The 27,926-nt window shown below is 33.2% G+C and overlaps 3 protein-coding genes across 3 annotated transcripts; 2 read left to right on the top strand and 1 right to left on the bottom strand.

Moving 5' to 3' along the window:
• Positions 1 to 164: 164 nt before the first annotated feature.
• Positions 165 to 4,614, bottom strand: LOC124820964 (aconitate hydratase, cytoplasmic-like). Its single transcript, XM_088108320.1, has 7 exons — positions 4,347 to 4,614; positions 4,127 to 4,234; positions 3,289 to 3,394; positions 2,382 to 2,432; positions 2,075 to 2,125; positions 471 to 632; positions 165 to 398 (listed from the first exon to the last, which is right to left on the bottom strand). The coding sequence occupies exons 2-6, from the start codon at positions 4,231 to 4,233 to the stop codon at positions 531 to 533; spliced, it is 417 nt and encodes a 138-aa protein (XP_087964446.1). The 5' UTR covers position 4,234; positions 4,347 to 4,614; the 3' UTR covers positions 165 to 398; positions 471 to 530.
• Positions 4,615 to 7,042: 2,428 nt separating this feature from the next.
• Positions 7,043 to 10,422, top strand: LOC148201600 (uncharacterized). Its single transcript, XM_088109442.1, has 2 exons — positions 7,043 to 8,301; positions 8,553 to 10,422. Exons 1-2 carry the CDS (start codon positions 7,043 to 7,045, stop codon positions 10,420 to 10,422), a joined length of 3,129 nt encoding a protein of 1,042 aa, XP_087965568.1.
• A 5,121-nt stretch (positions 10,423 to 15,543) lies between these two features.
• Positions 15,544 to 26,858, top strand: LOC124835755 (transcription elongation factor SPT6-like). The gene is made up of 18 exons (XM_047310780.2): positions 15,544 to 15,690; positions 15,847 to 15,903; positions 18,373 to 18,481; positions 18,558 to 18,639; positions 18,754 to 18,829; positions 18,972 to 19,062; positions 19,208 to 19,412; positions 19,510 to 19,701; positions 19,799 to 19,900; positions 20,040 to 20,420; positions 20,515 to 20,625; positions 20,713 to 21,480; positions 22,266 to 22,410; positions 22,526 to 23,679; positions 23,769 to 23,975; positions 24,387 to 24,798; positions 25,821 to 26,394; positions 26,545 to 26,858. The coding sequence occupies exons 1-18, from the start codon at positions 15,648 to 15,650 to the stop codon at positions 26,660 to 26,662; spliced, it is 4,827 nt and encodes a 1,608-aa protein (XP_047166736.2). The 5' UTR covers positions 15,544 to 15,647; the 3' UTR covers positions 26,663 to 26,858.
• The last annotated feature ends 1,068 nt before the right edge of the window (positions 26,859 to 27,926 follow it).

Raw genomic sequence — 27,926 nt, 5'->3', positions numbered from 1 at the left:
AATCGTGTGTCAGTCTACCGTTAGCCACGTCAGTACATATTTAACGGTGTTAGTTTTCGAGGACTAAAATCAAAGTTTCGAAAAGATTGAGGACCAAATCGTACCTTACTTTGAAAGAGGGACGAAAACTAGAAACGGCCAATAGTTTAGGGACTAAAAACATATTTAACCCTAAAATAAACTACATTGTTCAACATATTAATAAATTTATACAACTAATTATTCATATATTAAAAAGAAAGATGTTCAATACTAAATTAACATACTAAAAATATATTCGTTACATTACTAAAAAAGAAACTAATAGACAATGTCTAATTTTGTTTGAGCTCCGCTAGCTGCCCATGAAAATCAAATTTTGCAACTTTTCCTTGTACATCTTTTGGTATAGCAAATCTCTGAAATCAAAGACTATATTATAATCAAAACACATTAACCAAAAATAAACCAAAATTTGGAAGTAAATATACCTAACCAAGCATTGCTGCCTCTACTTCAATACCCCCAACACCCCATCCAGCAACTCCAAGTCAATCAATCATTGTTGTATGTGAATCAGTCCCAACAACACTGTCAGGATAAAGCAGGCCTTCATTGTTGAAAACAACACGTCCAAGATATTCAAGATTGATCTACAACAAGACATAAACAAGTCCCCGAAATTAACAATAAATAACCATAAAATTAGTAAACCCATGATTTGTCCTTTGTTCATGCTAAGACGATTGGAAGGATAAATGATCATATTCAATGAAATACACTACATAAGATAAGATGAATTTACTAAACTAATTATAAATGTTTCTTCGGTAGAATGCAATTTAAATGTACTCATCAAAAGAAATTTTTAGATTACTTTATCTTTGAATCTATACTTTCAATTTAATCAACGTGAGATGCACACTATTCTTAAAATTTCAATATAATTACACACACCCTACTATTATACACAATATGCAAAACATAAAAACAAATGAAACTTCTTGATACTAGAAATCTACCTCACCAAATTTAAGTATGAAGACCCATTCAACTAATAAAAGGTGCTATAGGAAGACGTTACCTTTATGGGTATGGAGCACAGAGCATCTGTCAAAAAAGGATAAGAAAAAAAATTGTATAAGATCAAGGTTTTGTTAAACATGATTTAGAATCTGTTATGTATTTTTAGGTCCAAGTTTGTATGCTTGCGATACATGAAACCAGTCACTAGAATATTAACAGTGATAGTTTCAGCATAATGTAACAAGAATGGCCAAACCTTAACTTGTTTATGAAGAAATCCTATGTATTGATTTGACTACTTTAGAAGAACAGAAGATGTATCTATCAGCAGTGAGAAGCAGAGAATCTCTAAGACTTCTCTACATGTAGCATTTATATTGTATTTTGAAACTTCAGTAGTTTTTCTTAAGTGAAGCCCCTTCCCCTTCCTTCCCCATAAGTGACACTTAAATTTATATCGACATAGTGTACATTGTAGAATGACCTTGATTTCCAACTGAAGAATCCACATTGTTGATTTCCACACCAAGTTGAACAAGGGAGAGAGAAGAATTGTTAGCATCAGGTATAAAATATTATAGGTATTAAGTGTGAGCTCATTATACTAACAAGAACAGAGAAAATAAACCAACCTTGTAGGAAAAAGTCTTTAAGGATGATGTGACAAAGACCACAAATATCAACAGTAATTTTTATCTTTTTAATTTCATTGCCAAAGTTTTAGCACAATCCAAAGCTTGCAAGTTCGTGATTAAGCTCTGCTTTTGCAAGTGAGACACATAACTTTCCATAGTATTGCAAGTGAGACACATAACTTATCCCATCCCCACAACCTCTGGCAACTTGCATTGTGTCAGGGAAAACCAGGGGACAAGCTGATGTTCTAGTTGTGGAATTAATCTACTACAACTTTTCTAATACAAGATAAGACTGTCCGCTACAGTGGGTTCACCCCTTTCAAGAACACCATGCACATAAGAAGCTTTATAGAACCCCTTACATATCTTCCTGAGAGTTAAGAAAAACACAAAGTTCTATTTCAAGTCATATAGTTGAAAAATAAAAGTACCTCGTCAAATGGATGAGAACCGGCATTGGCCAGTAAATCCTTTTGCAAATTCTGCAATATTAAGGCGTTGTAAGCAGAAAGTATTGCAACAATTGTCCATAGAAAATTCTGAAGTGATCAATTTTAAGCTATATTCCAGGAAAAGCCATGCTAATAATTTCATGTCAGAGGAGAACTTAGTTTATAAGTTATCAACTTATTTTGTCAAGGCTAAGGTATAAAATGTATCCATCTTGGAATAAACCAAGGCAAAAATACTTTTTCCATTAATGACCTAATTTGAATATGTACAGTCAAATCACAGTACATGAGCAAGTGTGACAACCTCTCCTCTAACGGCGTACTCACATTTCAGAACCTAGACAACAAAAATGCATAGTTTCAAATTACCAAATAAAATATGAAAATTGGTGACATAACCAACTTATCTGAAAGAACAAGAAACAAGTGGGAAAATATTCTACAACACGATCGCACTTTGTAAATAAATAAAACATTTCAAAATCCATTAAAACAGCCTACATCATAAAACAAAGATATATTCTCAATTGGAAGTACGGTGAAAATAAAAAAGAATCTCTTTTTGCTACTACTCTTTTCACCAATTCCAGGGTTGAACACAATTAGAAAGTAATTCAGGAATTATCATCAAGTGATTAAAAGGTACTCAATAGAATCAATTATAACCAACTAGATTCGTCATGCAATTATAATCAAATTCGAAGAATGAATTGAACATATCTGTTTCAGATTTTATATAAATAACAAACATTTTATACATGAATATTAGAAGGAGTTTCTTAAAAGGATTTTTCTTCTAATGTGGGCAGCAGAAGGAGGTGCAGGCTTAATTCTTTTCCAAAATCTTACTGCAATAATGGGTCTAACATCATCCACATCAACCAGTTTCTCCAGAAATGGCAGCAAATTTCTCAGAGCATGATCTCTGCAGTCCCAATACCAACTTTTTGTAGGAATTCCATTGTTTAACATGAAGTCTAAGCACCTATCATAAACACAGGTTTCAAATTTCAGCATCATAAATCATTGAAACAAACCAGTAAGTACACTTGAATTCTAAATAAGATTGCATGTTAGATATTATATTAAAAAGAATGTTACTGACTAAGAAATACAATTTCATGATAGAAAAAATGTAAAGAAAAAAAAAGCTGCATCAGAGACTAAAAGGAAGAAAGAAATAATATATATACCCGTGGAGTGTTGTCAATTATGAAGACTTTGGCCATGTCAATTCCAAGAAGTCTGAGATCCTTGAGACATTGACCATCTTCCCATTTGCATGAATCACTGCATAATCTTCGAGAAAAAAGCTTATTATGAGGATCAAGAATATCAAGCAATTTTGCAGAATATGACCTTCTACTAGCTGTGAAAATTACGACTTCAAACATCTCTGGTACTTTTTTCTAAAAACTCTTCAAGATAAGGTCTCTTTTTAACATATATAGTTCTGGACTTCATTTTGAACGTGAAGTCGGCATAGCATGGAAACTCACTAGAATAAACCAAAGTTTTTGCGTACAACAATACAACTTTTAAGAATTCACAATCAAACACCACTTATCATAAATTGTATAAATGGCAATAATTGTGTGCAGATGAAGAACTGCATAAAACCTATCCAGATTCTTTGCTGAATTTTTTATACTATTTCTAAACTTTCAAAATACATTATTAGTGTGTTAAAAAAATGTAACATATTTTGAAACATCAAAATTACTGTATGTGTATTAAAAAAAGAAACAATATTAAAAGCTCAATAGAATTTTAAAACCTGACAAATTTTCATAAAACCTGAAATTCAGATCTTTTGCTGAATTTTTTATAAAGCATTCAAAGTACGTTATTGATATATTAAAAAGTTTTAATGTATTTTAAACCATTAGTTTATGCTTTCTGCTCAAACAATCAAAAGAAATACATATGAATTTCCTCCAGTACCATTAGAAAAATCCCTAATTCTGTGACTCTGTAGAAAAAATCTCCAGTTAGGGCACAAATTGAGTTATAAGAGTTTCGGTGGCATACCTGAAGCAATGCCTCGATGTCAGCGTCAACGAAGGCATAGAGTCTGGCAAACGCATCGTCACCAAAGACATTATAATCACAGTGCTTCTTGATGTCGTATTTGTCATACTTATTGCAAATGGAATCGACTCAGTGAGAATGTCAATGGCACTCGGCGGTTTCAAAATAAACAACAACGTTCATAGAATTGGGGATTAAAAATAGAATATGAAAACAAAACCTGATTGTTGGTGTACTCTTTGAGATGACTGCAAGGAGAGCCAACGGAGACCATGGCGAGAAAAGCCAACGGAGACAACGGCGAGGAGAGCCAACAGAGACCACGGCTAGGGGAAGCTGATGAAAACCTGAGAAGCGGAAAAGAAAGGATTGTCAAGCTGTGGCAGTGGAAAAAAAATGGAAAACGAGAAATGAAACACGATCATAAAAATTAGGGTTTGTGAAAAAATAGAAAAACTAAAATGGAAAAGATGAGGTGTTACGCGGTATGCTAAAACAAGTGCCAGAAATTAAATTAGAAAAAGAAAACTTTCTGCGGTTTGGTTTATTAACCGCCAAAACATTTATTTAAAAAATTAAATCAAAACTTAACTACGGTTTTTAACGAAAACCGCAAAAAATTAGTGGAGACTTTTAAAACCCAAAAAAAAAACCTCTCCTATATTACATTACTTTTGTAGTGGTAGAACTCTATAGTTGGACGTACAAGTAATAGTAATATACAGAAAATATTATTCTTGGAAATCAAGGATGAGTTCTTCTGAAGTGACACATGTTTGTGAATTGCAAATAACTAAAAATGAATCAATTATTAATGTTATATATAAGTAGCGTAGTTTTTCTTCAATTGCATGTAATATAGTTCTTTTAGTAAGCAATGCAGATTTTCCTTCAATCGCATGTCATCTATTTCTTTTAATTAGCGGTGCAATTTTGTTTCATTGCATGCCATCTACATTTTTTTTTATATATTTTGTGGTGTAGTCTTTTTATGCTACTGCCATGCGATGCAATTTTCCCTTTTCAAATGCCTTGCAATGTAGTTGTCATGAAGCTCCATGTGTTATTTTCTGCTTGTAGTACTAGTTACCATTCCACGTTGCATTGTTGTGATTCTTAGCAGTCCAGGCTTTTGCAGATTATCTTTTCTCTGTTTAAAATAGAATAAGAATATTCTTCGTGTAAAACATGCTTGTGATTTTCTAATGCTCGAATTTTAGTTTGGAATAGAGTAGATATAGTAGTTCTGACTTGTGGGATGACTTGGTTAATCATGGGTGATGATAATGATGATATTGGGGTGATGTTTGGCTTGATTTTTGCTAGATATGATTCTGTTTCTAAACTGATATGTTGTTGGGTGTGTTTTTGGACTATTGTTGTGTTATTTGGACTATTGTTGTGTTATTTGGATGTGTTTTCAAACTGTTGTTATGTTGTTGAATGTGTTTCAGACTATTGTTGTGTTTTTTGAGTGTGTTTTCAAACTATTTCTATGTTGTTGGGTGTGTTGTCATGCTTTTTTTTTTGTGGCTGAGTTGTTTGGTTATCTTACTAACTTGTTTGTTTGATTGTTGGTTGATGTGTTTTATCTCGTTATTCAATTAGTATTAGGAGATGCGTTTGGTTGTTATGTCTTCTTTCCATAACTTGTAAAGTCGTGGTTTGTTGCTTTTTGCTTGAGGTTGTGAGGGTTGGGAAAGAGAGGTTTGAGTGTTGTACCTTCTGTTGAGACTTTGACAAGGGTACCAAATCGTTTCAAGTAATAAATCGGTAAGATCGGATATCGTTTCCCAAGAGACTTGTGTAAAGCCAAACAATCGTATAATTGTCAACTAATATAGATTAAAGAATGATTTCATAAATTGAGTTTTAATGCAATTAAAGTAAATATGAAGCATGAATAATAAAGTGAACTTTGGTAACTCAAACACTTGGAAATGGAAATAGACTAGAAATGATATGAATTGGTATTGTTCGGTTATGATTTTACCTACTTCACTCTTATGCATGTAAATTTACGTCTTCTTCATTAATATGTTAATGTCAATATTCTAATCTAATCAAACTCAATCCCTTGGTCGAGAGAGACTAGACTTTCTTATTAAACTTCAATCTCTTAGGAAAACCTAACAAGTTAATCTGCTTTAAGAATTGAGATCTAAGTTAGCCAAAGGTCGAAGTTCTATTCCTAGATACAATTTTCTTTGGGTAATTTGTTCCAGATCTAGATACACACAATATTTTCCAATATCAAACAAACCAATTATCAAGCTATGAGTAGTTAATTCACACCCAACATTAAGAGAAGAAACAAAATACTAGCGATCAATGAAAGAAGCATATAATCATTCAAAACAATTATAATTACATAAGAGTTTAGTAGCTACATCCACCCCCAACAAGAATAAAACTTATTAAATGTTTTAGTGTTTCTGTTTTATTTCTGGTAGTTTGTTAGGAAAGGAGCCTCTTTGGGCTTACCGGAACCCTATATAAGGGATTCCAGCTTCTGTATTAATAACTGATATCCATTCAAAAGGAATAATACACAATTTCATTTTCTCTTCTCTGTAAACATTGATCAAGAAAGAAGTACTTACCTTTGTCACGCGTGACCCATTCCGATCTCCTCTTTTCGATCCATCATCATCGCCGCTGGTGGCCTTGCCGGAGCTGGTCGAAGATCGCTCTCCCTCTCGCCCTTGCAGCTGAACGTACTCAACAAGCTTCTAAAAACCAGAAGCTTCTTTCGAGACTTTTGTCTCAGGCGCATGTGGGTCAGGGAGCTTTTGGGCCAACTGTTTTTCTTTATGGTATCAGAGCAGGTCTTGTGCCTGTTCTGCCACTCATTCCGCTGCAAACTCTTCCTCTTCTTTACTCTTTTCTTGTTTCTTTAATTTCTTTCTTGCCATTATGGAGAAAGTGGATCAAACCAACAACCCTGCTAGTCCTTACTACTTGCACCCAGGGGAGAATCCTGGTGCCTCCCTTATATCTCAAGTTCTAAATGAGTCAAACTATACTTCATGGAGCAGAAACATGAGGAGAGCCCTTCTCTCCAAAAATAAACTGAAATTCATAGATGGAGGAATCACAAGGCCAAAAAATGACGACAGCCTATTTGATGCTTGGGAAAGAAGCAATATGATGGTACTATCTTGGATTACTAAGACACTCTCACCTCAAATAGTAGAGAGCGTAATATATGTAGAAAATGCACAAGAACTATGGGAAGAATTGAAAGAAAGATTTTCTAAGGGTGATCACTTCAAGTTTTCAGATTTACTCCAAGAAATCCATTCCATTAGACAGGGTGAAAGAAGTGTGAACCAATATTTTACAGATTTGAAAATTTTGTGGGAAGAATTAGAATTTTTAAGACCCATTCCTAGCTGCAGTTGTAAAGTTCCTTGCAGCTGTGATTTATCCAAAGTCTCACACAAGTACAGAGACATGGAGCATGTTATATGTTTCTTGAAGGGCTTGAATGAATGCTACAGCACTGTCAAAACCCAGATATTGCTTATGGAGCCCCTACCCAATATTAATCGTGTTTTCTCACTCATCATACAACAAGAAAGACAAGAGAAACATGATTTCAGTCAAAGCCACAGCAAAATTCTTGCAAACACCACTGAGAGACAAAACCAGTGGAAGAATAATCAGGGATGGAAGGCCTATGGGCACGGAAACCCTCCCAGAAATCAAGGAAGAGGGAGAGGGAGAAACCCCAATTACGGGAAACAGTGTTCCCACTGTCATAAGATGAACCATACCATTGATGAGTGCTATTCCAAGCATGGATACCCACCTTGGTACAAAAGAAATGACAGCAATAGTGAGAACAGCACCGGACAGAATGAATTGGGATCAGCCAATACTTGTTCGACCTCTACAGGAACACAGAACAATCCACAAAGTGCCATTCAAAGTTCTTTCACCCATGAGCAGATGCAGAGGATACTACAGATGCTGGAAAAGGCTGACAGCCCATCCCACAGTATCAGTCAAATTCAAAAGGACAGTCCAGAGGACACACAAGGTATGTTCTCATGGATCATAGATACAGGGGCAACAGACCACGTGACTCATGATAAAAACCAGTTTACAACTTTCTATAAAATAAAACCCATATCTGTCAAACTACCCAATAGCTCTGTTGTTACTGCTCAGTATGCTAGAACCATACATTTTTCCAAAGAATTTGTGATTTTCAATGTTTTATATATACCTGAATTCACCTTTAACCTCATATCTGTTCAGAGTCTTACTAGGGATATTAATTGTACACTAACTTTTTCTTCTAAGATGTGTGAAATTCAGGACAACTCCACATTGAAGATGATTGGATATGCTAGTGTGTGCAAGGGCCTATATCATGTGCAAGGGCCTATATCATTTTTTTTCATGGTGATATTACCAGCAGTTCCGAAGAGGACTCTGCCGGGAATGAAAGGGAAACCTTGGATCTTCCTCATGACAATCATGTTGGTGAAGGACCTGTTGAGGGAAACACTACCACTGGAAACATTAATCCTAATGAACAGGGACCAGGTAATGCACATAGGAGATCCAGTAGAATTAGAAAAACCCCTGAATACTTGAAAAATTACATACAACAGGGTGATGAATCTCCATCCACCCAGTTGTGTGCCAAGAATAATTTGATTACACCTTATCCGATTGAAAGTGTCTTATCTTACAAGTCTCTTTCTGAGAAACACTTGAAATATACTCTTGCTATAACTGTCAATAAGGAACCCAAGTCCTATGAAGAAGCTAAGACCAGCCCCGAATGGATTGATGCAATGAAGAGGGAAATACAAGCCCTCCAAATGAACAAGACCTGGTATTTGACTCAACTTCCTCCAGGAAAGAGGTCCATTGGATGCAGATGGGTCTATAAGATAAAGCATAAGGCTGATGGCACTATTGAGAGACACAAAGCTAGGCTTGTTGCCAAGGGATATACCCAACAAGAAGAGATAGATTTTCTAGACACTTTCTCCCCCGTTGCTAAACTCACCTCTGTTAGATTATTGCTTGCTCTTGCAGCCTCTAAAAACTGGTTTTTACATCAGCTGGATGTGGACAATGCTTTTCTTCATGGGGATTTAAATGAGGATGTTTATATGGATCTCCCTCCAGGACTAAATGTTGACAATAAGGGGCTGGTTTGTAAGCTGACTAAGTCTCTGTATGGACTGAAACAAGCCAGCAGGCAGTGGTTTGAAAAACTCTCCACGTTTCTTATCTCTTCAGGATATACCCAATCTAAATCAGATCATTCCCTATTTGTTAAAAGAACCTCTTATAATTTTACAGCTATGCTTGTATATGTTGATGATGTCATTCTAACAGGAGACTCTATGAAGGAAATCAATCTCATTAAGACATTGTTGGATAATCAGTTTCGGATTAAAGACTTAGGAGAACTCAAGTACTTTCTTGGTTTTGAGGTAGCTAGATCTAAGAGAGGAATACATTTGTGCCAAAGAAAATATGCTCTAGATATTTTGGAAGAAACAGGAATGTTAGGAAGCAAACCTAGCTCTACACCCTACTTAAGCAACACAAGCTGTCTATACAAGACAGAGGATTATATGAACAATCCCAGTGATTATAGGAGATTAATAGGCAAACTATTCTATCTTACTAACACCAGACCTGATCTGTGTTTTACAGTCAACCTTTTAAGTCAGTTCATGCAGGAACCAACTAAGTACCACTATCAAGCACTACAACATATTCTCCGATATGTCAAGTTAAGTCCTGCTGAGGGACTCTTTTTTGCTGCTGACTCTAACACTCAAATAAAGGGTTTCAGTGATTCAGACTGGGCCACATGCCCAAATACCAGGAGATCAACTACTGGCTATTGTATCTTCTTAGGTAGCTCTCTTATCTCTTGGAGGTCAAAGAAGCAGAGTACGGTTTCAAGGTCTTCTACAGAAGCAGAATACAGAGCTCTTGCAGCTACTGTATGTGAAATGCAGTGGTTGCACTATCTACTCCAAGATTTGCATGTTGAACCAATAACAACTGCTGTCCTCTACTGTGACAACAACTCTGCAAGGCACATTGCCCATAATCAGAGTTATCATGAACGCACCAAACACATTGAGCTGGATTGTCACGTCGTTCGTGAGAAAATCCAAGCTAAGTTTCTACACTTACTCCCCATCCGGTCAGAAGAGCAACTCGCAGATATTTTTACTAAGTTTCCTCCTCGGAATCGATTCAAGACTATCATTCCCAAGCTTGGCATGGTGAGTATCCACCATCCAGCTTGAGGGGAGGATATTAAATGTTTTAGTGTTTCTGTTTTATTTCTGGTAGTTTGTTAGGAAAGGAGCCTCTTTGGGCTTACCGGAACCCTATATAAGGGATTCCAGCTTCTGTATTAATAACTGATATCCATTCAAAAGGAATAATACACAATTTCATTTTCTCTTCTCTGTAAACATTGATCAAGAAAGAAGTACTTACCTTTGTCACGCGTGACCCATTCCGATCTCCTCTTTTCGATCCATCATCATCGCCGCTGGTGGCCTTGCCGGAGCTGGTCGAAGATCGCTCTCCCTCTCGCCCTTGCAGCTGAACGTACTCAACAAGCTTCTAAAAACCAGAAGCTTCTTTCGAGACTTTTGTCTCAGGCGCATGTGGGCCAGGGAGCTTTTGGGCCAGCTGTTTTTCTTTAAAACTAGTTATCCATTTTCATGGACAACTCAAGCTTACAACAATGGTGGAAATAAAAGAAAGGAAAGAGCCAAGGAAGAAGAATGAGTGTTCCCGCAGCTCTTAGCCAACCTCCAAATATAACACCCCAATTGTTTATATTTGGGATGTCATGGTTACAAGTAAAATTTTAAATAAAATTTAAAACATGATATCATTGGGGAAAATCCATATTAAATAAATTTCTACAATTAACCAAAAAAAAACCATAACTGTAATTGATCACAAAACAAAATTCCCATTAAAATAATTTATTTAAAATATATAACCCATAAATTCCCAAACTCTTTCTCAATTTGCTCGCTGAATCGGTCATCGTAGTGAAAACCACAACCACAAACATATGAGTGAGCTAACTAAGAATCAATCATAAACGAATAACATAACACACACACATGCTAGATATTCATCACAAATATAAAACAACAACAACACGCCTACAATTTCAACCTGGTTAACCATCATCATCACAAATCAGTTTTCTGTTCCCTTATACCCTACCATACTCCCCGTTCATCAAAACTAACCAGTTCGAGTCATCCTTTCATTTGTCACCGGACCCATCCTCTTCCCGCATCCACGGCCAAAAATAATCTTTTTCCCGTATCCATCGCCGAAAGAGTCATCAACTTGAACTCATCCTCTCCCCACATTGACAATCAAAGAGAATTTCTTTCCGATATCCACAGCCAAAAAAGTCATTCTAGATTTACTGGATACGGTGCGACAACCCACAATACCCTGTCATATTTTCACCCGCACCACATACCACCACACGTCAAGTCTCATGTAATCAACTTCATATCCGAAACTATACTGTCTCACAACCCCTCCAAAAAATTCACATGCCAATAATAAAACAATTATTATAACTATTTCAAATCAACCAAAAACATGAAATAATGAAACATATATTTCTTAAATGCAAATATCATGTCAAGATTAAATTAATGGAAACACTTAATCAAATCTTTACTGAACACACACCCCTTGTTTAATTAATCTCATTCCTAGTTAACCACACCACAGGTCCCACACTATTTCAAAAGTTTCTTCACATTTTATTTATTTATTTTCTTTAACGTAACTCATTTATCTCTCTCCCTGTGCTACTTATTTAATTTAATATTATTCCATCTTCTTTTATCCTAAGTGGCCCCACCAATATACTATCAAATTGCATCAACACCACTTTCATGTAGACTAATCTTATTCCTTGGAATTCCTTATTATTTTAATATAATAAAACCATCTATGCATTCATTCTTTCGCCAATATAAGAAAACAGAGGACAAACATATTACCTTTAATGCCATTTGCAATGCGATTTTCAAAACTACTCTTACCTTTATTTTTATTTTTTTTAAGTTACGAATCTCTCTCCTGATGCCACTAACATGGCATAGATTCACACATAATTTTGCTCGCGTTATTCTTACAAACATAATGCACAATACTCTAATATCCAACACAAGGTAAGTCAACTCAATGGAAATCCATCACTCCTGCACTCAATTTCACTCCTTGCCCATCTACAACATGAATTAGACAACTTCTCATCTTCCTAGGGGTCCTACAAGGTCTTTAAATTCTCATAGCTTCCTTTTTTTTTATATATACATAAGCATTTAATGATTGCAGGATATATATATATATATATATATATATATATATATATATATATATATATATATATATATATATATATATATATATATATATATATATATATATATATATATATATACTCATAAAAATCGAAACAAACAGTGGGATTGCACCATGACAACACTCGTACAGAAAACAATGTATTCATGATTACCAACATCTCAATGAACCAAAACAATGGTATACAAACTCATAAATAGCAACCCATATACTATAAAGAAACTTGAACTAACTCCTCCTACCTCAAAAGATCCAAGCTTTTCTTTTTGTCTCACGTTGCAGTCCAAAAATTTCTTCCAATTAATTTAAGCACATAAAAGGAGGGATTAGTGATCAAATTAACCTATTACAGCATAGGATGTAACCACTTAGGAAAATAAAGGAAAACTAGGATATGGAAGGTAAAAAGCTATGGTAAAATTGATCTTTGTTCATAATTCAATACTGAAATGATAATAAAATCTGCATTATCACCTTCTTGCCTGTGTGAGACTGTGAGGAAGGGAATGATGTTTCACCCGTAGGTTTTTGACTTGTTGTTGAGTATAGTGCTCAGTGTGCGATGTATCAAAGTTTTTACCTGTAATTCCTTGAGGAGTAGGGGAGACATGTCTTCACTAGGACAATTCAAACCGTCCTGTTTTGGTAGGCAGGTTGTGTGACGGTTGATTAAGGGAGAATGACGTATTGTTGGTATCACTTGGAGGTGATGTGGTTTTGTGTGATGTTGTCGAGTATCACTTGGTGGTGATGTGTTGTTGTTGTGATTCATGAATGTGATGTGATTTCATAGATTGGAATGAATGATTTGAGTGGTGTGGGTGAGTACGGGTATTGCTTATTATCTTTTATTGTTTTCTAGTTAGCTCCTCATTTCTTATTTGTGTTTGTGCGATGATTGTATAACTCATCTCGTCGTACGGGAACAAATAATGCTAAAGTAAGACACATGAGGGAATCTTACTGGGGATTTTCAAAAGTTTTTGAGACAATAATATAATTTATTTTTTGAAGTTTTTGAACATGATTATAAATTGTAATTAGATTAATTATTATTTTTCATATGATTTAAATATTTTCATGATAATAAAATAAAGTTTTAATTTTCCACCTTGATAATATCAAAGGTTGTTTTTTTCTTAAATTAATTAATTATTCTAAAATGATGTTACTCTTTTATTTCAATCAAATTCTTTCACTCCACACATGCATTTAAAGTTATCATCAACTATAGAATAACATCTTTCACAAATTAAGAAATACTAACACTAGAGCGATTTGTTCTGGTTTGAGTATCCTAACTTCCTTAAACAAAGAAATACATTCTCATTTAATGTCGTTTGAGTATCATTTTAACACTTATCTTACGAATTATAAAACCTAATAAGTTTGAGAAAATCACTCAAATTGCCTCATGGAAATATATTGGTGCTTGGGTTTACACATACAGGTATAATCTTACATATTTCATTTATGCACCATCACATATTAATGTTTAAGTAATCTTTCATCATTTGATACTTAATCACTCTAAAGGATAGATAATAATTTCAAATGGCTCTTACTCCCGTCATAACTTGAACATTCATGTTAATTTATGAAAGGATCACTAAGTATTTGAACTTAGAAACATTATTTCTCAAACAACAAAACAATATAACAATTTATAACACTTTACTTTCCAAACAATCATTCCATACATCTAAAGTAAATCCCAACTACTTTCAAAATTCATATTTATCTAAAGTAAATCTCAACTACTTTCAAAATTCATATTTAGAACTTTTCCTGGTTATACACAAACATGTATAAACATATTTCTAAGTATGAATACTTATGCAAGAACAATATATATCCCTTTAATAAAAAATAAAATCACAAAAATAACTACTTTTTGAATTATATAACTTTTAATGAAACAAAAAATGAGTTTTTAATATATATATACACACACACCTTTTCAAGTTTTTAATATTTTGAAATTTAACTATAAATTTTGTAAGTCTTATATGAAAAATATAACTTACTCTAGACATATTTAAAAATGTTAGATAAATCTTAAATACATGAACATTAGATATAAGGAATGATACTTGATCCTAGAGTTAATTAATTGACTCAAATATACCAATGAACATTTTGATTGTTTTAAGTAAAAGAAATATTTTTCCTAATTATTTAAAACTTTCTATAAATATAAATGAGAGTTTTAATTATTTCAAATTATAGAAAGTTTGAAAATTTTATTTTAAAGTTTACAAAATAATATTTTTCAATAATAATTTTTTCTTATGTAAAACTATGTAGCTTACATGATATGGAAAAATAACATTACTTATTAGTAAGTTGTACTTAATAGATTATGTTATTAGTTTATTTTATTGTTATTTAATTTTAACCATGATCTTATTCAATTTTAGTCCTTATAAAAAAAAATTCACTTTATCAATGTACAATCTTGTTCTTTACAGAAACCTATAGCAGCATTTAGCCATAAATTTCCAAAATTTATAAGAATTTATTTAATTATTAAAATCAATTTTAACATAATTGATATGGTAGTAATAATATTATTTCCATAATTTATAAGAACTTATTTAATCATTAAAATCAATGTTAACATAATTTATATATTATTATTATTATTATTAAAGTTATAATTAAATATTATCATTCATCAATAATTTTTATGAAAAACTTAAAAAGATCTTAGTAATACACCATAATAGGTACTGCAATGCTCTTTCTATCTATGCATGGCCATGTATTGAATAAAATGACTCATCTACCCTTTGCAACCTGTTGAATTCTCATTCCTCTATCAGGTGTCGTGTAATCTTTCCTTTGACGTGGCAACATCATAAGAAGACATGCAAACACAAATCCTCGGTGACAGTCATGTAAATAAATATAATCACAAGGACACGCTTGGTATACACAAAATTCAGAATTCTTTGGCGAATCAAAACTCGAATAGCCAGCGGGATACTTACAGTTTCCTGAAACACCACTTATCTCACGCCTTCTGCATTGCAATGCATCTTTTCATTTCCAAAATCTCTCACGAGAGAAACCTCTCACTAGAGTCTAGGGTTTGATAGCTTCGGCGAGAATGGGAAGGGAGAGAAGAGAGAACCATCGCGACCAAGAACAAGGTGAAAATCAATAACAACACCTATTAACTCTCTTATCTTCTACTTTATTTCACTCACATTCATTTGCTGAAACTGAGATGATGTTAAGTTTTTTTTTCACTCATTTACATTTTGTTTTCTTGGCTGTGGTTCTTCTTTCTGATTTCTGTTTTCCAGAGAAAATCCAAAGGAAAGGAAAAAGTTCAGAACCTGATCCTGATTATGAAGAAGACGGTAAGAACTGTTTATGAACTCTCAAAACTCAATCATCTTATTCCTGAGTTGTTCTCTTTATTGTTTATGTCTCCCACACAAAAAAGTGTAGTTAGTAGTGAACAGTGCAGTGAGTAGTTCCTATTATTGTTGGTAATATTAGATGCTGGTGGATTTTTTTCTTTTGAAAAATATCAATAGAGCTATGTGCATTAGGCATTGAACTCTCCTGTTTAATGCCAAATCTATTTAAAAAATATAGCAATATATTTATGGAGTTTAATGATGCAATTTGATGGAAAAATATCCTAACTTACACTTCTCTCCTTGTTTATAAAAGGGATAATTTAGAAAAACTTTGATGGTTTCTTTTGCATTTTATGGTTTCTATGAAACATTAATTTTTTTGGGTTAAATATGTTTTATGTGAAAAAATTTTCTTTTTGAAATTTGATCTAATTAATCTATCAATTTTAAAAATTTAGTCAAATATAGAATAACATTTGAATTGTTTATATAATTTATAAATTTTTGTTGTTTATATAATTTATGAATTATTTTTTCAATAGTAGTGGAAAATGCGTTTAAAACCTCAATCAAATTTAACAAAATTTGGTTTGGAAAGACTAAATTCAAACAGTTCTAATAATTAAGAATTAAATTAATCCAAAATTTTAAAGAGACTAATTCTAATTTTGATAAAAACATATTTAATCTTAATTTTTTTAATATCTTTATTAATTAAGTACTATGAATAATATGTGTTTATACTAATAAATAATAAAAAATTAAAAGTCATTAATAATGATAAATTTAGTACATTAGTAATATTATTTTAAAAATTTACCAAAGATAAACTAAATTTGTTATTTTATTATTAACCTGCTTGATTTTTATGTTACAGTGTTCTATGTTAATAATTGGAAAGAGTAATTTCTTACTTCTTACTAGAGTAGAATTTATATTCTTTCAATAACTTTGTTTAGGGATTTAATTGGTGATTTTCCTAGAATGAAAGTGTAAAAAAAGTTGATAACATGATTTTTGTGTGTTAAATATATGAAATATTGTAGCAAATTGTTAAACTAAACTCTTAAATGTGGTAATATCAATGATAAAGAATGTTATAGCTGAAATTTCCTAGATAACTGCAACTTTAAGTTGCTAAGAGTTATATAGAACCTATGAATTCTTAACATTTATCATACATTTCATTAAGAATTTAAATAAAAAAATTTGCAGTTCAACCTAAAAATTTAATAAGAATTGGATTCTCATGAATCACTAGAAAACATTGATTTTTTTAAGAATTTCAATATAGTTATGAAAACATCCCTCTCTTGAGAATATAGTTCCTCGAAACTAGACTGAGTTGTTAAGAACCAAGATAGAGATTCTATTCTATATTATCCTTAGCATAGTTTTTAAAAGAAAGAGTTATAATATAATTTTTAATATAGTACTTTATTCATCTTTTACAATTTTTAATTTAAGATAGGAATATCCTAATATGGATTTTGGATGAAATGCCCATCTCAGTTACCTCCTCTAGTGATATTCGTGTTAGAAATTATTTTTTTTCTTTTGTCCTTTTTGTTCCTTATGTATAAATTCTACATATCCTTTGTTCAAAAACATAAGTATCTTAAAATAATTACTTATTTAAGAAGTAAATTAAATTTATTTATTAAAAAGAAAGAAAGGTTTTTTATCTTTACAGTAAACAAATTAGAAGATACATAAAAATAAATTGTATTTTTTAAATTAATACTTATTTTTAAAAAAAATAAACGCAAATAAGCTAGTCCATTGTATAACAAAACGTGAACGTGAATGAAAAATAAAACAACTGCAACGTTCAAAAAATAAAATCTAATATTAAATTATTTTCGAAAAACTCACTGTTTGGTCTAATTTCTGTTATGAGAGTCCTTGCCTCTTATTGTATTCAAACATTGGATATAATGCATAACTTTTATGTTTTTGAAAATGTGTAAACTATCAATTAATTTAAAATATATTTTCAAAATGAACTTTTAAAAAAATTCTTTAGGACAAAAGTTTACAATGATATTCATACTGATTAAACTCACTATATCAGCTTTGTAGTTGTTTATTATAGTTAATTAATTTAATTCTATAGCATACTTAGTCAAATCTTTGGTAGAACTAGACATTGTCTGTCCTGTTGTGTTTTTCATAGGAATTCAAATCAGGTATATACAAGAGCATTTGTACTTTTGTTTCGTTGCTCTATTTCGCGAAAAATTCATAACTTTTTTTTTTCAGTTTTAGGTTTTGTTAAATTCTATCAACTATATTTGTGGTTCATTTTTTAGCTTTATCATGTTGCTATCATCATGTTGAATCTTTCATGGTTACTTGAAGACTTGTACATTGGTGCCAGACATACATTATCATTGATGATAGTGGTCTTTTGAATGAACAAATCGTAATTTATTTGTTTACTGGCTTCACATGGAAAAGCAGAGGAAGATTTGGATGCTTTTGATACTGATGGGTTTATTGTTGACGACCCCGAATATGAAGAAGATGGTGAAGAAGAAAGTCGAAAACAAGCCCAAAAGAAGAAAAAGAGGTTGTATAATCCTGTTATGCAATTTCATACATCTGCATTGTTTATTCAACCGAGTCCTTTTGCTACCCATTTTCAGGAAATCATTGGGAACCATTGTTCTTGATGACGAGGATCTTGAGTTGATTCGCGAAAACAGGCGCATCAATCAAGAAGCATCGGTTAGTTTCTGCCTCTACTCTACAAATAGTTTTTCTGTGTGAATATTTCTAAGCACAAGAGAGTCTTATTTTCGTCATATATCATGCTTCTTCCATCTTCATTCGGTTTTCTAGAGAGATGGAAAATTGAAGAGACTTAGAAAGGCTGGTGTAGACTCTGCACTGATGGAATACTCTTCTAATGACGGAGGTGAGCTGTATTTGCTTATGATTTTATTATCTTCATTTTCTTTTTCGTTTGGCTACTAAAATGACGTTTGGTAGCTCGCAGTGTGATCCGATAATCATCTAGTGTACTATTGTTTGTAATTGAGTAAGTCCTTTATGTACAGGATCACTCTTTGATAATATTGCTGAAGCTGACATGGCAGATTTCATAGTGGATGAAGACGTTGTCATCCTCAAGAAGCCAGATTTTCTCAGGTATTTAGCGGTTAACAAACATGAAAACTTATGAAATTATATACCGGTAGTTCTTTTAATGGCTCGCTACTCTGATCTCATTACCTATGTCAGATAAGTTATTACCTCTTTAATATGTGATTTTTTTTGTCAACTTTTACTATAGAGAACAAAAGTTGAAAGGCATAAAACATTCACCTTCACTTTCAAAAGGAGCCAAACTTAGTTTTGGCAAGGAAGGTCGGCTGGAAAAGCACATTGAGAATGATCAAATTCAGTCTGTTGATCCTAACAAGTATAAATCGTTCATCCCTGCTGACACGTATGTACCTGGAGAGGATCATGATATAGATATACCTGAGAGGATGCAGGTCATAATTTCAAAATATTTGTTGATTAGTAATTACTCATAAAAATTTCAATAAAAACATTTTGATTTCAATTATAATCTGTTTCAATTCTTTACAGATAATTCAGGACATTGTAGGATCTCCAATTGACGGAATGAGTCTAGAAGAAGAAAGTTCTTGGATACTAGGTCAACTAGCATCTAACATAAATCCATTATTTAGTGAGGCTAACTCGTGCAGACTAGTCGATACAGCCAAAAGGGGAGATATTATTAGTTTCTTAGAATTACATCATAAAATGAAATATGATGTAAGGATTATATGGTTTTACTTACATTTTTGGGTTATACAGCAATTAAGACTCCCTTTTAGATTTTCTTAAAATTGTCTTTTCTTTACTCTTTTAGATTCCTTTTATTGCGATGTACCGGAAGGAACAATGCCTTAGTCTTCTGGAAGATCCAAAATTGAATGATGAATCAGAAAATATATCGCTCAAAATGCACAAGGTAATTTCCAATTTGCTGTTTGTGTAGCATAAAGAAGGTTGATGGTTAAATTAGAAAATTTACTGATTGAAAGAAATTAATGCATTAGAGCTTGATGGAATACAATAACAGTAGACGGAATACCTTCGTTCTTGTGTAGATGCTCTGGATAATCCAAGAATTAGATAAAAAGTGGTGGCTTCTTCAGAAGCGGAAGAACCTGCTCATGGAATACTATAACAAACATTTTGAGGAAAAACTTCAACTGTCTTTCCTTGTTGAAGAATCCAGTTTTCATGCGCAGATGTTTGATTCAATCACCAATATGCTAAAAATTGCTGAAACAGAGACTGAGATTGATGATATCGATAGGAGGTTTAATTTGTATTTCCCCCCAGTCGAGGAGCCTTTTGACTGCGGTTTTAGAAGACCTATGACGAAATCATACTATTCCAATTGCTATAAGGCAGGTCTTGGGTCACTTTCAAGCAAATTTGGCGATCCTGAGAAATTCAGTTCTTTAGTTACTCTTTCTCAAGTGGTAAACTTTGACTATGTTTAATGTGCATGAATATTTTCTTAATTACATTTTCTTTTTTGGGTGACAATTGACTTGAGAAATTCTTGGACTCTAGGGAACAAACAAAGAAGAAGATTCAGAGGAATCTCCAGAGCAAATAGCTTCAATATACAAGTGTGAAACCTTTCAAACTTCAGAAGCTGTACTTAAAGGGGCTAGGCACATGGTGTACTGTTGAATTCATTAATTTGTGTTTCATAACCCAATGTCTATTGATAAATTTATCTTACTGATGTAAAATTTTCTTTTTCAGGCAGCAGTGATGCTAAGCAGTGAGATTCCTTTCAGGAAATATGTCCGCACCATATTTATGGACAAGGCTTTAGTTTCAACTAACCCTACACTGGAAGGAAATATAGCTATAGATTCCTTTCATGAATTTGCTGGTGTTAAGTGGTTGAGGGACAAACCTCTCCCGAAGTTTGAGGATTCCCAGTGGCTATTAATTCAGAAGGCTGAAGAAGAGAAGCTTCTTCAAGTTAAAATACATTTGCCTGATCATACCATAAATGAATTGACAATGACCTGTAATGATTCCTATCTCAAAGATAGTGAAGGGATATCTACTAGACTTTGGAATGAACAGCGTAAATTAATCCTGAAGGATGTCATTTCCAATTTCATTTTGCCTTCTATGGAGAAGGAAGCACGGGTATTGTTAAATGCCAAGGCTAAAAACTATGTATTAATGAAGTATGCAATGCAATTATGGAACAGGGTCTCTGTGGCACCGTATTTGAAAGATGTGAGTGACACTGTACAGCAGAAGGGAGTAATGGCTTGCTGTTGGGGAAATGGAAAGCCAGGTACAACGTTTGTCATGTTGGACTCTGGAGGAGAATTGGTTGATGTGATGCATGCTCGGTCGCTTACACTACGATCTCAACAAATCATTGACCAGCAGAGCAGGAAAAATGATCAACAGTGTATCCTCAGGTTCCTAACGACATATCAACCAGACGTTATCGTAATAGGAGCAAGTAATGCGTCTTGTTTGAAGTTGAGGGAGGACATTAACGAGGTAAGTTAAATCCTTAAGCAGACCTGGGTTCCTTGATGGGACTAATTATTCGAATATACATTTTTAACCCTTCCTCCCCCTTAAGACTGATCATGCATTTTACTAGGAAGAAACTGTCATAGCATCCTTGATTGATGTGAATGCATCTCAATTAAAGAAAATAGTATATATGTTGGGCTGGAATGAGACATCAAAGCTCAACAAAGCTTGCCCGCTTTGTTGCTTTACATTCTATAAGAAGGTTTGGGTTGCAAGGCAGATGCAAATGCCGCAGGATACTATTTTGGATTTTCTTCTTCCTTATTGTGTAAAAAAGTAGTTAAAACCAAGTTATTTCATAGTTTGGGATGAAATATTTAGCACAGTGCCCGGCGCCATGTCAGAGACACTTTTTTCTGTACAGTTTGCTTTGTAATGTGAAACGTATGAATATATTATTCCATTTCCAGGTAAAAATAATTAATTTTAAAAAGGATTTTTCACAATATAATCACATTAGTATGAAAAGTAGATTGGTGCCTTGAATTTTTTCCATAGGTTTTTTCTACCAATATGAATTGCGGTTCCTGTATTTCAAAACCTTGTCTCTTAATTTTGCAACAACAACTCGGATCTATCAATTTTCCTTTGTATTCGATTTATCCATTTTCCTTTTTATTTATTTTATATTACTGTTACCAATATATCGCAACCGCTTCCTTAGCTTCTTTAGCTTTAGTTCGTGGTTTTGTTCCTTTTGTTAATAGACACCATGAGTTGAATGGATTATTTGTACTGTCAATCAGATTATTTCCATGATCTCAGAGCACAATTTTCGAAACTTCAATCAAGGAACGAACGTACTACCTACAGTTGTATTAGGGGAGACAGTCTTGCCTCGTCTTTACGAAGATTCAGAAATTTCCACGAGGCAGCTTCCTAGACAAGACGGTAATCCATAGGAGATTAGAAGCTAAGAAAGCAGTTGCCATGCATTTTCTCTCTCCCTTTTATTTTCTGACATTTTTATATACTTTTTGACAATCTCATTTTTGAAAATTTGCAGGCATTGTCAGGAGAGCTGTGGCTCTTGGACGTTACCTTCTAAACCCACTGGCTATGGTGGCAACACTATGTGGAGAGGAAAATGAGATTGTCTGTTGGAAGGTGACCCCCCTGGAGAAATTCCTAACAAGTGATGAGAAGTTGAAGATGATTGAATGGGTCATGACAGATGTTACAAATCAAGTAGGCATAGACATAAATTTGGCAGTCAGACATGAGTGGCTGTTGGCCTCTTTGCAGTTTGTTTCTGGTCTTGGACCCAAGAAAGCCAATATTTTGTGTAGACAATTGCTTGGAGGGGCCGATGTGAGAAATAGAAGGGATTTTGCTAAATTTGGGCTGAACACAAACAAGATTTTTTGCAATGCTGTTGGCTTTTTACGTGTTTCTTGCGATGTAGCAGACAATACTCTTGACCGTACCAGAATTCATCCAGAGTCGTACAATCTTTCAGAGGAATTAGCAAGGGCTGTTTACAGGAAACTTGTTCAGGAAAATCCAGAAGCTGATGTTTCCGAAGAGAGTGCAATTGAATGCATTCAAAATGATCCAAACCTGCTAAAAAAATTTGATTTAAATGAATATGCTGATAGATTGGAAATAGAAAATGGTGAAAACAGAAGGGTTACCCTTTTTGACATAAAGATGGAATTACTCCACGGTTTTAAAGATCCTAGGAGGCCTTATACGGAGCCAACTGAAGATGAGGAATTTTGCATGATAACTGGAGAAACTGGGGATGTGCTAGTAGAAGGAAAAAGAGTTGAGGCAACAGTTCGTAAGGTGCTTCCTAAACAAGCATTTTGTGTCCTACACTCCGGAATGGCTGCAGTACTTTTTAAGGATGACTTTTCAGATGGAACTGAGAATATCTCTTTAACAGAAAAATTGCGTGAAGGTGTTGTGCTTGCATGCAAGATCAAATTAGTTGATAAGAGCAGATGCCAGGTAAATCTGACTTGTAAGGTGAGTGAGTTGAAGAATGATGGCGACCAAAGTTTCCATGACATGGATCCTTATTACCATGAAGGAAAGACCATTTCAATCAATCAATTGGAGGGAACAGAAGAGGTGGAGCTTGGAAATAAACATTTCTTGCCCAGGATGATTTCTCACCCTAATTTTCAAAATATAAATGCAGATCAAGCAAAACAGGTTAATTTATTTATTGTTTGATATTTGAGTTAATATAATTTTCCAGACACTTTGTGATGATGTCATTTCATATATTCTTTATTGATCAGTTCCTTGCAGATCACGAAGTTGGGGAATATATCTTTCACCCAAGTTCAAGGGGTCTATATTATTTGACCCTCTCTCTTAAAATTTGTAATAGTGTTTATGTACACAAAGACATCGTGGAAGGTGGAAAGGGTAATAAATTAAAAAACTTGGCAGAACTTGGAGAGACATTAAAAATAGGAGAGGAAACATTTGAGAACATAAATCAGGTCAGCATCCTTAACTCAGATTTCAGAGGCTTCAATTCCTACGTATACCATCCACGTGCTTTTTGTCCCTGCTTTTAATCATACCAATTTATTACACACTTGAAATTTCTTTTATTTTTCCTGTAGCAATGAATCATGATATGAAAATCAAGGCTTCTGATTTTGTGTCACGATTAGGCTCCTATTTTAAATTCAGTCAATTTATGCAAAAAAAAAATGCCTATACATTAAGACATTAGCAGGCAATGCTAGAATATTTTTCTTAGTTAGTTGTATATTGGTCCATGGATAATTACTTCGAAAAGCAATTTAATTTGAATTTGTTTATCTTCTGTTTGCGCTGTCGTTTCTTGATGCTTTTGAGATTTACTTCTTTCCTTCAGCTAATTATTTCCTCTATCGTGAAAATAGGTTATTGAACTATATGTCAATCCACTAGTAGTTCATCTGAAAGCTATGCTTAATTTTAGAAAATTTAAGAATGGCACAAAAGTTGAGGTTGATGAACGGTTAAAGCATGAGAAGGACGAATATCCAAACAGGATAGTATATGGCTTTGGCGTTTCGTATGAACATCCTGGCACTTTCATCTTGTCTTACATTAGAAGTACAAATCCACATCATGAGTTTGTGGCTATCCATCCAAAAGGATTCAAGTTCAGGAAGCAAATTTTCGAAAACATTGAGCTGCTGGTGGCATATTTTCAAAATCATATCAATGATAATGTTGCGCTAGCAAAATCCAGCATAAAAGTTGGTTCAGTTAGTGATTCCTTGTCTGGAGGGTGGAGAAACAGTGTCGGTCAACACTCTGAATCAAAAGGTATAAGTAGGACTCTTAAAGTTTTATATCTTGATGCTTTTAATTTATTTAATGTGTCCATAGATGTTTTGAAATTTGGGGTAAATGTGCTTATTCGTTTTGGGAATGGAGTTATCTGATATTAACCACCTGAAATATTGTATTTCATGATTTCCATCATCATGTTTTATTCATACGCAAGCTTAGTTCAACCAATTGCTTCACATGCCCCCATCTTTCTTATAAAGCAGTATGAAACTGTTTACAGCCAATGATTATCTTGAACTTATATTCCCTTCTCACTAACATAAACCTAGTCTTTTGTGGGTTCTTTGGAGACATTTGAGATATTTAACATCAAAACAAATTCTTATAGAAGACTAAAATATTAAGATACTAAGTTTCTTTCTGAGTCTTTCCCCTTGTAAGTTGTTGATCTTTCTCATGACTAACATCTTTCACAACTTTCCAGTAAACTAGTAGTATCGGAAACGGAAAATTTCTTCTGTTTTTGTTTTACTTGATTAACTCGCATCTGTAGTTGATGAGTTTGAATAACGTGTAAAAGGAATAAACTTCGAGATGACTTTCTTTTTTGTTTTAGAAACATGAAATACATTTTATTTCTTCCAGAAGCATTGTTCTCATGTGATCAACTTAAAAGTTTATTTTTCTTGCGGTCTTCCTCTGAAAAGAACATCGTGATCATGGATTATTTGTTCAACTTCCAATATAATAAAGCAATTATGTTGATACCATCTGTGTGTACAAAAGATTGCATCATAAAGAGATAAAAAGAAAGAAAATGCTGTTGCAATATAACACACCCCTAGATACTATTGTCTAACATGCATGCTATCATTACAAATTTACGGTGGTAATAATTCCTGGAAGAAATTTACTAAGATTATTGAATTTAGATTGAATTAGACTTTGAGTTTCTATGCACACTTTAATATTCTTGAAGATTTTTTTATTCTTTATCTCCTTTTTTCTAGTTTGTATCTTCTGACCTGATTCGTTTGAATCTCTGCCTTCTTTAGCTTACAATGATCATCGGGGTGGTCGTGGTCCTCAACGTGGCCGTAGAGGCCGTGGACGAGGGTTTGGCCCTAGGTCTGGCTCTCGTGATGATAGTGCCGATGATTCCTTTGCAGGCAAGAGTTGGGAAGTTAGGGGTTCTGGCGAAGGCGATGGTGGGAGACAAGGTAGGGGTAGGGGTAGGGGTAGGGGAAGAGGAGGTAGAGGAAGCCAAGGTGATACAAATGATGGTGGTTTTGAACCTGGTCAGAATGAAGGGAGAGAGAGAGGAAGAGGGAGAGGACGGGGGAGAGGAAGGAGGGGAAGCCAAGGTAGTGATGACCAAGGACGTGGTGGTTGGGGTAGAAATAACCATGGGAGTAGGAACCGTGCAGATGGTGACTACAGTGATGCTTACAAGGGTGGTGATTGGGGACAAGGTTCTGATCAGGGAAGAGGATGGAGAGGAAGTCAAGGCAATGACCAAGGATGTAGTGATTGGGGAGAAGGTCCTGATCAAGGAAGAGGATGGAGAGGAAGCCAAGGCAATGGCCAAGGATGTAGTGGTTGGGGTGGGAATAACTCGAATGAAGAGAGGTGAGTGAGCTTGTTTTGAAGTTCATTAGAATTGAGCTTGAACTCTGGAACATAAGAGAATATGTGCTGAAATTAACCTAAATTACAAACAAATTTACATTGAATAGTGTCAGTTTTATTGAACATTGTGAAAAATGATTTTGGTAACAGGAACGAAGGCAACAAAGATTGGGGACAAGGTAATGGTGGATCCGGAAGTGAGAACAAAGGATGGGGGAAGAATGCAAGTCCTTCTGGTGGTGGAGGTGGATGGGGATGGACGGGGTAAAAGTTGGTAAGAAATACTGACCCGAGTACTTGCTAATTTCCCATTATTGAAAAATAGGATTTCTTGTTTAGACTACATTTCTTTTATATTTCACCTTCGTAATAGTTACTCCAGTAAGTAAAAGATTCAATGGAACCTGAAACAATTCATAACTGAATCAAGTCTGATTGGATTGAATTTTTATCCTAAATTCGTAGTTGGTGTTTTTACCGATGGCTTCCCTTTCTGCGGCCACACAATTTCCCTACGCTCCCAAACTTTCAAAATATTATTTTATTTTTCATTAAAGTAAATTTCGGATTATCTACATCTATATATAAATAACGAGAATTTTCATTTTGGTATTAAGTTTGTTTTTCAATTTTATTCTTTTAATAAATGTTTTATTTTTAAATTAAAATGATTATTTCATCAATTTTATTTTTTGAGTGATTATTTTTTTAAACTTAACCATGATTCTTTTCTTAAACTTAATCATTTTATTACAAAATAAATAAAAAATTGTTTATAATAAAATTACAAAATTCTTTTTTATTTTTTGGTAATAATAATAATAGTTTTATAATCATAAAAAGTAACCACATCACACCTACGGAAATAAATGTTTTATTTTTAAATTAAAGTGATTATTTTATCAATTTTATTTTTTAAGTGATTTTTTTTAATTTTTTTCTTCAACTTAATCATTTTATTACAAAATAAATAAAAAAATTATTTATAATAAAATTAAAAAATTATTTTTATTTTGAGTATAATAATAATAATAATTTTATTATCATAAAAAAGTAACCACATCACACCTACAGAAATAAATTTTTATTTTTAAATTAAAGTGATTATTTTATCAATTTTATTTTTTAAGTGATTTTTTTTAAAAAAAATTTCTTCAACTTAATCATTTTATTACAAAATAAATAAAAATTTATTTATAATAAAATTTAAAAAATATTTTGATTTTGAGTATAATAATAATAATAATTTTATTATTTTTATTATCGTAAAAAAGAAGAAGTAAACAAGTGTTTTTAGCGATATTTTTAGAATATAATTTTTGAAATAAAATTTCTAAAACAATTTCAGATATCAGGGAAATGTATTTTGGAACAAACTTTTTGTTGTAGGATTTTTGGAATAAACTGTGTAATGAATTAGCGAAAACACATGCTTGTGATGGTGTATTCTCAGTTTTTAAATATTTATTATAAACAAAGTATAATATTTATTTGTACACATATTTTGAAAAAAAAATATTAACTTTTTTAAA

Source organism: Vigna umbellata, chromosome 3 (genome assembly GCF_029865625.1).
Source record: "Vigna umbellata cultivar VRB3 chromosome 3, Vumbellata_1.0, whole genome shotgun sequence".
Lineage (NCBI taxonomy): Eukaryota > Viridiplantae > Streptophyta > Magnoliopsida > Fabales > Fabaceae > Vigna > Vigna umbellata.
The sequence above is the reverse complement of the archived record's forward strand: the minus strand, read 5'-3'. Positions and strand labels throughout refer to the sequence as shown.

Bases quoted from the DNA above. Each gene is read 5' to 3' on its own strand.
- LOC124835755 (XM_047310780.2), top strand. From the start codon at position 15,648: ATGGGAAGGGAGAGAAGAGAGAACCATCGCGACCAAGAACAAG. The intron at 18,482-18,557 runs GTTGTATAATCC...ACCCATTTTCAG, and splicing joins GCCCAAAAGAAGAAAAAGAG to GAAATCATTGGGAACCATTG. The intron at 23,680-23,768 runs GTTAATTTATTT...TTTATTGATCAG, and splicing joins ATGCAGATCAAGCAAAACAG to TTCCTTGCAGATCACGAAGT.
- LOC148201600 (XM_088109442.1), top strand. From the start codon at position 7,043: ATGGAGAAAGTGGATCAAACCAACAACCCTGCTAGTCCTTACTACTTG. The intron at 8,302-8,552 runs GTATGCTAGAAC...TGATATTACCAG, and splicing joins AGCTCTGTTGTTACTGCTCA to CAGTTCCGAAGAGGACTCTG.
- LOC124820964 (XM_088108320.1), bottom strand. From the start codon at position 4,233: ATGACAAATACGACATCAAGAAGCACTGTGATTATAATGTCTTTGGTG. The intron at 2,433-3,288 runs GTATATATATTA...TTTGTTGTCTAG, and splicing joins TAATTGACAACACTCCACGG to GTTCTGAAATGTGAGTACGC. The intron at 633-2,074 runs GTACTTTTATTT...GTCTTGTTGTAG, and splicing joins GTTCTCATCCATTTGACGAG to ATCAATCTTGAATATCTTGG.